The 11248-nt window shown below is 48.4% G+C and overlaps 1 protein-coding gene across 1 annotated transcript; it reads left to right on the forward strand.

Moving 5' to 3' along the window:
• Positions 1-9245: 9245 nt before the first annotated feature.
• LOC140682039 (inositol 1,4,5-trisphosphate receptor-interacting protein-like 1) lies at positions 9246-10749 on the forward strand. Its single transcript, XM_072922920.1, has 2 exons — positions 9246-9628; positions 9830-10749. The coding sequence occupies exons 1-2, from the start codon at positions 9425-9427 to the stop codon at positions 10412-10414; spliced, it is 789 nt and encodes a 262-aa protein (XP_072779021.1). The 5' UTR covers positions 9246-9424; the 3' UTR covers positions 10415-10749.
• Positions 10750-11248: the final 499 nt, after the last annotated feature.

Raw genomic sequence — 11248 nt, forward strand, 5'->3', positions numbered from 1 at the left:
GATGGGCGACCCATTCCAACATTATTTTTCGGTCCCTGTCCCTACCAGGGATAGTCTTGGCAGTTCCTCCGGCTTTTCACCCTCCCCCCACCCCACCTGGCCATGGACCATACCACAGCTCCTCTGCATCCCGCTCTAGAATTCAGCATGTATAGAACACATTTGATTTTTAAGAGCTGCAGGCTGGCCTGTGCTTCTCTGCTTTTCTCATTTTTTGTCAGGGATTAAGATGTAGTGAAAACATAGGAACTGTGCTTATGACCATTTAATGATGATTTAAGAATTTAAGATAATTTAGTGCTAAGTATTTTTAAGTTTTCATTATAATATCTCCGCCTTGTACTTGAAGCATCAACATCATGGATATTCTGTGAAATAATTTAGTATTCATGTCCTATGAGTTGAGCCAAACCTCCAGAGTCAAAGATTGCTCAAGATCTAATTCTTTTGTGAGCAATATTCTCATCTATTAAAGACATTAGAAATAAATTGCTTAATTTAAAAACTACAACAAGTCCAATAGACCTTTCTACTTAAATCAAAGCTTTTCAAGATTTGATTAATGGCATTAATTAATTTAAAATCTATTATCTTTGCATTGCTAAAAAAGATCCTTAAATATGCTTAGTCTTCTATAATTGAGAAGAATATTTGCAGGAAACCTAAAAACCTGTAGGGTTTTCTTTGTGCAAATGGACACAAAAGACATGAGAGAAGTCTTCTCACATCTTTTTTTCCCTTCAAAGCTCTTCTGCCTTGTCACCTTTGTGTCTCAGTTCCTTGACTACGACAAGAGGCAAAGAAGGAAATTATGTCTCTTTGATACATTTGAGTTGCTTTATTTCTGTATCAGTTCAGGCAATAAAAAGCACTTAGATAAACATGAAGTCCCTAACAGAATGTTTAAGTGTGAGGAGTTATTAGCCCCATGCCATTTAGTTATAAACACGAATACAGCTTTAACAAAAGACTCAGGTGGCTTGGTAGAGGTGATTCTTATAGGCTTCCTTCTTTATTTGAACACAGTTTTAAATTTCACAGGCTAAAGGTTCTTCCTGGTCTGTGAAGGTCCATCCTCCACTCCTGCCATGGTCCCACAAGGGCTGTGAAAGCCTCCCAGTACCCAGACAAGGCTGATTAGAGAGTTTCTTCTCTCTGACACAGGCTGAATCCCTGAGCTAGGGGATTGAGGCAGTAGGTGCTAAAAAGTGTTGCTGTTCAATCAACTTGTGCCCAGGTCTCCTCGTCCTCTTCTGCCAGATCCTGCAGTCAGACTGCACTTGCTGGGCAGCCTCTGCTCAGCAAAGGTTTCGGCTGCCCCTCCACAAAGGAATTTAGGGCAGCTCCTTGCAGCCTGGGAGTCTCCCTGGACAGACAAAGACTGGCAGATCTGCCTGTACAGCCACCCACAACCAGACACCCAGCAAGGAAGTTGCAGAAATGTTCAATTTCATCCCAAAATAGGCACCTCCATCTGCTCCTGTGAGTCATCTCACGTTCTCCATTGACTGACTTGATGGATGCCCACCAACCACAAGGGACTCCAAGGAGCCGCTCACACGGACACCTCTGCAGGGACCTGTGATCCACTGAGTGAAAACTCTGCCTGGGATGAGTTTGACTCTGCTTCACAGAGACTGCCAGAAAGGAACACCTTGGCCTTGCCAGCTGGGTTTTGGTATTTTTTATTCCATCTACCAGAAGGACATATACATTTTTCTTGACAAAGATTTCAGCAGAGTCCCCAGTCACAGGAACTATCCTGAATCAGCCTGGATTCATTATCCTTAAATATTCCCAAAGATTTCCCCAAGGAATGTTGGGGGAAAAAAAAGAAAGTAAGCAGAAGGACTGTGATCTTTGTTTTTTATTTATCATTCTTTTGTGTAAACTCCATTTAGCTGAAAATGCCTTGACTAGCTTTGGCTTTCCTCATTAAGGGGTTCTCAATTTGCTACCACCACCACAACACCTGAACAGGTAATTCTGGTGTTCATTGTCATAAAGTTCCTCACAAGTTACATTCTCCTCCTCCTCCCAATTCTGCATGCACAACATGAGCACCGATAGCCATATGCCTTGAGGAAAGCGCCCTTGTTGCTGGACTGTGGTTCTGCTGTAATTTCCTAAAGCAAATCAATAAACAGTTGCTGGCAGCAGGGAATTCTATAAAGTGTGGAAAAAAACCCAAAAAAACCCAAAACATTTCAAGTGTTGTTTTGTTTATTTGATTGTATTACTCTAATTCTCTTTTATTCTACATGATAAATTTGGTAGATAATGTTCTGACAGAAGTGAAACAGGCGGCCCTGGGTGGGCTGTAGCTGCCCGAGGTCGGAGCTGTGGCTGCCCGAGGTCGGAGCTGTGGCTGCCCGAGGTCGGAGCTGTGGCTGCCCAAGGTTGGAGCCACTGCCTTTGCCTGGGAGCTGCCAGGGCTGAGTTCCAGGTGGCCCAGGGAGCACTTGGCGGCTCCAGGAGGGCAGAATTTTGGCTGGGTCTCCGTGCTGGCTGCTGGCAGAGCCCCGCTGGTGGGAGCTGGGATGCAGGGTCCCCCTGCAGCAGGGATTGGTGTGCCTGGGCCAGGCGCTGCATGGTCCACCCAGAGCCACATGGGGATCACTTGGTACCGGCAGGGCTGGGGTTGGAGAGCGGAGAGTGGGGGTACCTGAGCTGGGGGACACTCAGCAGCCTGCAGGGAGATCTCCAGATGGGGGGGACCCCAGGACCCTGAAACGTGGCCCTGGAGAGGGGGAAACCCCAGCAGCCTGGAGATATTGGGAGCATGGACAAAGGGGACCCATGGGTACCCCAGAGCCCAAAATTTGGGACCCCGACAGGTGAGACCCTGGAGCTGCTCCGACACCAAACTGGGGAGCCCAGGGAAGAAGAACCTCTGGGATTTGGGATTCCTGGGATCTCCAGCAGCCCAGAGAGATGGGATACCAATACAGGATCTGCAGCAGTGCAGACAGGGGTGACGCCACAAACCCCAAATTGGAGAAAACAGAGTGGGGGAAGTCCTGGGTAGGAGTTTTTTCTGAATCTTGGTGTTTCAGAGGTTTTTATGGACATGAGGTGCCTGGTAACTTCTACAGATGAATTTGGGCAAAAGGAACCTCCAACCTGTTGTGGTTCATATTTTATTTTGTTAAGTTATTGTTAAATGGTTTGTTCTATTGTTCCCCTATGTTCTCCCCAAAGTTGGTTTACCCCTGAGTTGTATAATCCCTTAGAGCTGTCCCTCAAGCCATTCCCCTCCCATTGTTCTAGTTTCTTCCCTGCCTACCAAGGCAAGTCAGCCTCATTTTCCTGAATCTTCCCTGCCACTCTCTGCCTGGACTAATCCCTGATTCAAACACCCACTTGGAAATCCTCTAATCTATGACGCCCCATTGGGCCCCTTGACCTTTCTCTCTCCTTCCCCTACTCTCACTGGTCCCACAGTACTGATGCAATCCCCTTGTTCTACCCTTGAAGTTTCCTTATTGGTTGTTTTTTTGTATCCACCCCCTGGTTTGTGACAGTATTTTAACCCATGCACTGAGGTGCTCAGGGCTCTTTTGACCTGTCCCTTTCATCTGGAATAAACTCGTCTCTGTGGAACCTCAGAACAGAGAGCCTCCTCCTTTCTCCTTCGCCCAGTCCCTGACATTGCTGATTCTGCTGGCTCTTCAGGTTCAGCTGTGGGCAGAACCCAGTTCACAGCTGTTCCGCACTCCAGAGCTAGCTGGGACTCTGGTGGACTATGTCACCAACTCAATGTACTCTTGTCATTTCCTCCCCTCACGGAGCCCCCCGAAGAATCCGACTAGCTCAGAGATAAGGGGCTGTGAGGGGAGGAATATCAGGAGAAGGGTAAAGGTATTTAAAAGAGGCTCTTACCCCAGGGTATGTTGGTACAGCTCTCTTTATTCTGTGTTTTCCATGTGGAGAGTGGGGCAAAAGAGGGCGAACAGGAAATGTCAGAGGGTCTATATAGGTTTTGGACAGGGTGGGCTTTCCTGGCTCTCCACCAACCCCGTTGGGGCAGGAAGGAGAGGTCCAGGGGTTATCTTGATCAGAGTCACAGGGTCCCAGGGAAGGGGGGGGCGGGGGGGGCAGAATGCCCATGAGCTCACTCTAACATACTCTCATCTTGCTTTCCCCCAAAACAGGATTCCCTTTCCCAAACCTTGACTGGATGAACAAGCCGGCGGAAAGGAAGAGAAAGATGCCCCAGAACACCCAGGCAGGTGAGGACGAAGTCACTGCCCCTTTCCTCCTCTCTCCTCCATCTCCCAGCCCAGCATCACCCCTGGCTGCAGGACAGCCCCACTGCCAACATCATCCTTCTGGGGACAGACTGAAGAGATCTTCCCCTTCTTCTGGCTTGGAGACAAATCCCATCCTCTCCTTGTCCCTCCTCCCCCAGACAAGGAGCTGAGGATGCAGACCAGGGAGGACAAATCCCCATGGCAGAACCTCATGGAAGAGGCTGTTTTGAGAAGCTCCACAGCGCAAGAATCCAATGGGGAAGAAGATCCCCAGAGATCTTGCTCAAGGAGGGGTTTCAAATCCAGCTCAGGGTGCTACAAGGAAGAAAGACCCACTCTGTGCCAGGATGGCAGCCAGAGATCCAGCTGGAGCTCGGACGTGGTGGTGTATGAGCAGCTTCATGACAGAGAGAAGCCCTACAAATGCTTAGAATGTGAAAAGAGCTTCAGCTGGAGCTCCAGCCTGATCCACCATCGGAAAATCCATATTGGGGAACAGCCCTGTGAGTGTGGGGCACATAGGAAGAGTTGCATCCAGAGCTCCACTCTGATCTGTCACCAGATGATCCACCCACCGGCACATCCACACTGGGAGACGACCTACAATTGTCTGGAGAGTGGGAAGAGCTTCTCCTGGCCATCATCCTTGAACCAACACCAACAAACCCACCAATAAGGGAAGCCCTGTAAGTGCCCCCACTGCACAATGAGCTTTGTCCTCTGCTCCAGCTTCATCCCCCATCAGGAGACCCATGTTGGGCAAAGACCTGGTGACCCACATTCTCCAAGATCCACATTGGGAAGACACCTGTCCCTTTGCTTGCACCCGGCAATGATGCGAGGTGGGACCAAAGAACATGAGAGTCTGGCCGTGTCCCCATCATTATCTTCGATCCCACCTCAGGTCATTGCCAGAGACTAAGAAACGAACTCTTTCTCTTCCCAGAGGAGAAGGGTGACCTTTCCAGGTGGGAGAAAATACATGGCCTGGAAGAGCTGGATCAGTGTTGTCACAGTTTCCCCTGTAAGTGGTTTCTTTGTCTTATTCCTTCTGTTCTCAATATTGTTGTGGTTCCCAGTAACAACTTCTTATCCCAGCCCGGGATCTTTGCCTTTTGTGCCCAGGGCCACTGTTTATGCAGCTGGAGCCCTGATCAGTCACCAGGAGGCATTTCTGCTCATCCATTCTGTAGTACTGTGGACTCACTTGAAACTTTGGTATTACTGCAGCTGAATGAGCCTTTGCCACTGTTTATGCCTGTGCCGATTCCTATCCTTTCCTTTTCATAATTCACCAAACAACAACAGAAGTAACAATGGCAGCTGAAAATAATTTAAGAAGGGGAAAAAAAATCCTCTAGAAATAATTTGTCAAACTAGAAACAGAATGAGCCTTAGTCAAGGATGTGCTGCCTAACCAGGCAGCACAAGCTCCACCAACAGTCATGAATATAAAACATATTTGACACCATAAATGTGTGTGGTGTCATAAACCACTTTTCTGAAGTGATTTCAACTTCATTTGAGGATTGAAACACATTCATGTTTCAGCAGCGGATGCATGGGCTGGGTGCACTAGGCAGCTGAGCTGCTTTGGGCAGCCAGAAATAAGACAAACTTTCTCAGCAGTATTTGGTTTGCTTTCTCTTTAATTTCTTCCCATGCGAGAGGAGACTGACTTTAGACTTACGGCTTCAAGAATATTTGAATTTTAACCATCTTGTAATTCACCTTATCTGGCCTTTTGTACAACCTGGTCTTATAAAACAGATGGATTTTTATTTATTTACTGTGGGACATAAGTACAGCTCTATAGCTGCCCCAGTGTTTCATTTTTTCAAACAAAATCATATAAAATACAAGTTCCATCACAGAAAGCCCAACAGAGTCAAAACAAGTTGCTGCATTGTTCAGTGAAAATGAGCCAATTTTCAGAACTAAACCACAAAGTTGGGAATGTGAGTAAAGGTGTTAAATTGCTATAAAATGAATTGGCAAATTCCATAAGTTCATGATTAAGCATTATAGATGGATCAAAAGAAGATCACAAGAAGAATTTCTTCATTAACCATCACCATATGATCAAAAGATGTTTAAGTCCTGGGTTTCCAATGCATTTTTTAAAAAGAAGTTACATTTAGCATCATGCCTCACGGGAAAATAAAAATTGTCATGTTTCCAATTTAGGTAAAGTATAGTTTTGAAACTAAACATTTCAGTGCTATTTATTTGGTTTTTAAACTAATCCTGTAACTTGGAGATCCTGCTATTTCACAGCTCTTAGGTCACAGCATTTTACTCTAATGGAAGTAAGTTTACTTGAGACTGTAAGACCATTTGCTATTAAAGTTTGTTGGTTTGGGTTTTTGTTGAACACATTTCTAGTAAAGCCACTTTTCTTTGCAACATCTTGCTGTTATTCTGACACTTTTACCAGGCCCCCTCCTGCAGATGCACAAACACATGCACGGATAGATGTAAGGCAATCCAAAATTCAAACCCCAGTTAAGGAATTACAGATTTGGGTCAGGATGTGGAAGCACTACAACATAGCCCTGTAGACATAAACATGAACGATGTGTTGTAAGCTCCATGTCAACAGACATGTGACTCTTAGGCAAGGATGATCTTTATATTGAATTTTCTAGAATTTATGGAGCAATGACTTTAATTTTGGAAGTAGCTAAGCGGGATGTTCTGATAGGCTTAAGGTAAGTAGTCTCGATCCACAACTGCAGAAAGAAATTCACTTCTAAATATAACTGAAAATGAGATAAAAACACAAAGGAGGTTACATGTTGAGAATTCAAAGTGATAATACAACTTTTTTTTTTTTTTCATGAAAGATGAAAGAAAAGGAAATAGAAAATTAGGGAGATGCCAAGAAAAAAACATGAGAGGCACGGGAAAGGGGCTACTACCACCATGGCTCCAGCCCTGGTTTCTCTCAGGTGTGGCCCCAGGCAGCCAGACCAGCAAGGTGGGGCAGGAGAAGTCTCGTAGGAGCAGCTGGGACAGCAAAGGACAGCAATGACAGCAAAGACTCCTGACACTTTGCAGACACCGTGCCATGTTGGGCACTTGTTTATTTAGGGATATCTTGCTTTAAGGAGAGATGGTAGCAATGGCACATGCACCACGAGCACCCTCAGGACACTGGCACATCCAACATGTCCCTCATGAACTCCTTCATGATCTCTGCTCCCTTGAGGAGTCCCTGAGGTCCATCATGTGTCCAGCTCTGCAGGACAACTGAACAAACTACCCAGAGCTGGGGGAAAATGCTGCAAACAGCACCAGCACCAGCTCCGTTGGAACAGGAGGAACACGTGTAGCTGATCCTGAGTCAGTGCAAAATGCTGATGGGTGGTTTGGCAGCAGAACCTTGACTCAGCACCGTGCAGAAGATGTTCTCTTGTCCGGTTTTGTTTTGTTGGCTGTTTGCTCCCACTGTTAACACTGAGCTGCTGTGGCTGAGGCTGAGACATCCCTCCTACCTGTCAGCAGCAGGCCCTGTCCAGAACTGGCTACAAAATATGAGAAAAGCAGCTGGGAAGAACAATACATGGAATCCTACAGCTCAGGAGCTCTTATGTCAGAGCCCTGCCTGTGCCTTCTGCTTGTCAGCATCTCCTTCTCTATGCACGTAATAGTGACTGGTGAAGGTTTTTTTGCCTAAGAGCTCATGAGAACCAAATGTTCTGCTGGGATTCTCATGATCTGTTAAGTTCATTGCAGGGAAACAGAAAAGCAAGGGCAGGGTAGCAGATCAGCTGGAAGCTGGTCATTCCCTGCAAAGGGCTTGTGTGTGATGTGGGAACAGCACATTCACAGATGGGCAAGAAGGGTAGATGTGCTCAGGTTGCAGCAGGTGAGGTTTAGGTTCATCTTGAGGGCAGTCAGGGGTGGTGAGCAATGGAAGATCCAGCTCCAGTCTCCATCCATGTCCCTTTCAGTGATGTCTGCAGCCTGAATCCAGGCTCCTGGGGAGCTCCTGTGGCTGGCTTTGCACTCAGGGTGAGGATAAGAAGCCGTCTTAAGATCCTAACTCATTTTCCTGCCAATTGCCACGAGAAGGAACTCCCTTTCCCCCTCCACAGCAGTTCCAGCTTGGAGAAGGCAACAGTGCAGGTGCAGCCACTGCACCGTCACGCCAGTTGTTCTGAACGAGCCTGGCAAAAACTTGGCAAGGAGTTGGCAAGGACTTGGCAAAAACCTGGCATGGACCCAGCACAGGGCGGCCTGCTGCAATGACTACTTCACTCTCCATCCTCAAGCCGAATGAACTGTTGGGGTGAGTCTGGTGGTCTCTCACTGCAGACCCCTCACCTGCTTCATTACCACTGTGACAGACAGAGATCAAGAACCGTCTCCCTAAGGACTGAGAGTGAGACCCCTCCACAGGGAGTGGAGGGGTAGGGGGAATGGTGGTGTGACCACTATTGACATGACCTGTTCTTCTCCAGTAACTTCAATGGACTTATTCTTTATTGTGTTCATCCTGCTTGGTGGTTTCAGTGGACTCACCTGTTCCCACACAGCAGTTTCAATAGAAACTTATTGTTCTGTATGTTCCCCCCTTTTTCCTCTGTGGACTATAACTGGATGCCTGGGTTGGGTAGGACTTTGGAGACTTTCCCCAACACAACAAGACGGCTCCCCATTGTCCGGACCAGTGAGGATCTGGCCTGTGTTGGTAGCTATTCCCATCCCCCTCTTTTCTGTCTCTCTTCTTCTATTTCCTCTCTGATCCCACTATCACATTTATTGTTTTGGCCCCAAATAAAGGTGCATTTGTTGTGATTAAACTGATGGTCCCCTGCTGTTTGCCTTTTTTGCACTTTTGGGATTGGCCAACGAACCATCACAACACCCCACTGGCTGTGACATCACAGAGGATAGGTGATACTGGCACCTGTGTCCAGGGGCAGCACAGGTCAGTTGGATTCTGGAAGCCAGTGAGTGCACAAGCAGGGGGAATGCTGGGCTGGATGGGAGCTGGGAAAGGTGCCCTGGGGGTTTAAAGCCAGAGTGAGAGCTGGGACCCTCAGGGCAGGGCACTGTCCTCTGGGCTGGGGGAAGAGGGGTGTTGTGATGGGAAGGTGAATCTAAAAATTGAAAAGGATGAAGTTAAACAGCTGCTGGAGCATGAGGAATATTTGTACCGAGAGATGATTCGGCTCCTGCAGGAGATTGAGGGGAGCAGTGGCACCATGGAAGCCCTGCTCTGCTCTGCGCTGGAAAAGCAGTGGCTTCTTTGGGTCAGTGCAGCAGTCCTGGTTCAGGTTCTTGCCATGGGCTGCTGGCTGGTCAGGAGAAGAAAGTGTGGCTCTGCCAGCAGGAGGAGGCAGGAGGGATCCAGCAGGAAGGAGAAGGTCAGTGCGCATGAGAAGGTCAAGGGTACAGGCAAGGGTGGCAGCATTTTGGCTGTGCCCAGCACATCACCAATGGGCACATCCAGGAAAGGGCTGCCAGCAGCCTGATCTAGGTGAGAATGTCCCTGCTCATTGCTGTGGAGTGACACTGGACAGCCTGTAAAGGTCACTCCCAAGCTCAGCTGTTCTGTGATTCTGCAGCAGGGCCTGCCCAGCACAAAGGTGCTGCAGGAGCTGGTGGAAGAGCTCCTCGGCGTCTGCCGAGTGCTGTCCCGGAGGAACTTCATGCCGGAGCTGCACCCAGGCGCTGGGACAGACACCAGCCTTAACTGCAGCGTCCAGGAGAGCAGCAGCACCTACCGCACGCTGGTCATCCTGCGGCCACCGCCCGGCCACTCCTTCAGCCCAGGGAGCAGGAAATGGCTGCCAGCCGAGCGCATCCGTGTGGGGCTGGAGTGCCTGTGCTCCGGGGAGCAGCTGCTGGGGCACACGTGCTTTCTCCACGCCTCTGGTGGCCAGCTGCCCAGAGACCAGGAGTGGTATCTGATGGACACCCTCTGCACGGGCTCCTACTTAGACCCAGACAAAGTCACCCGCTGGGTGCAAATGTTGGTGGCGTTGGCCTGGCTGCTCCTGCCGCAGTCGCGCCATTTCCAGCTGACGGCGCTGCCCTGCGGCAAGTCCTGCAGGTTCCGGCTGAGCGGCGCCTCTGGCCTGCACTGCAGCATCGAGATGGTTCTGGCCGTGCAGCAAGGCAGCTCCTGTGCCTGCCTGAGCCTTGAGTAGGCAGCAGCCGGCTCTGCCAGCAGCACCGTGCGGGCCACAGAGCTGCCACCTCTCTGACTCACTGCCACGATGGCTGTGCTACTGAGGTGACAGCACTGCAACCAAAAAGGAATTGAGGAAGGTGAAGTCAATCATTCCTCATGGGACATTTTTTGTGTTCTGCTGGGATTCTTTAGTTCCCTTATTGTGAACTCTGAAAAAGATAGCCAAGTGATAATACTTCTAATATCTCCCAAGGCAGAGCTGGGAAGGTTAACATGATTTTAAATATGTCAAAAGTTTTGTCAAGGAAAATTATACATCCATAGGAGGTTTTCCTAAAGATTTTTATTCTTAAAAAAGTAAAATTCAATTATTTAACAAATGTTTGGTCTATCATCAGGTCAGGAAGAGGAAGGAGGAGCTGGGTTGGAAGAGTGCCATGTGCATGAGTGTGGGCAGAGCTGGCTTACCACAAGGTTGGTGTGGCAGTAGGATATATAAGGGTGGCTGTCCTTTTTCTTTATTCAGTCCCTTGTCACAGTTCAATAAACCTTTTAAAATTTTAAGAAGCGAGGTGTCGTTTCTCACAATGCATAAAGCTGATGCAATATCAGGTGTATAAAAGGTGGAGCTGCCATTTTGTGCATGAGCCTCTGGCATTTTGTCACACACCCAGCGGTGTCCCTTTTGCTTTGCTGATTTTTTTATTGTTCTCAATAAAACATCTATAATTCATTCCCACTTGGGGTCTGGGTCATTTATAACGAGCGGCGGGCAGAGGCCGCAGAGGGGCGGGCAAGGAGCAGCTGGCCCCGCTGCGGCTCCCGGGTAGCCAAAGGGTGAGGAGGCGTG

This window comes from Taeniopygia guttata, chromosome Z (genome assembly GCF_048771995.1).
Source record: "Taeniopygia guttata chromosome Z, bTaeGut7.mat, whole genome shotgun sequence".
NCBI classification, from domain to species: Eukaryota; Metazoa; Chordata; class Aves; order Passeriformes; family Estrildidae; genus Taeniopygia; species Taeniopygia guttata.

What these genes read in the sequence shown, in the direction of transcription:
- LOC140682039 (XM_072922920.1), top strand. Translation starts at nt 9,425, where the DNA reads ATGATTCGGCTCCTGCAGGAGATTGAGGGGAGCAGTGGCACCATGGAA. An exon ending in GATCCAGCAGGAAGGAGAAG is followed by an intron (nt 9,629 to 9,829) that starts GTCAGTGCGCAT and finishes GTGATTCTGCAG; the next exon opens with CAGGGCCTGCCCAGCACAAA.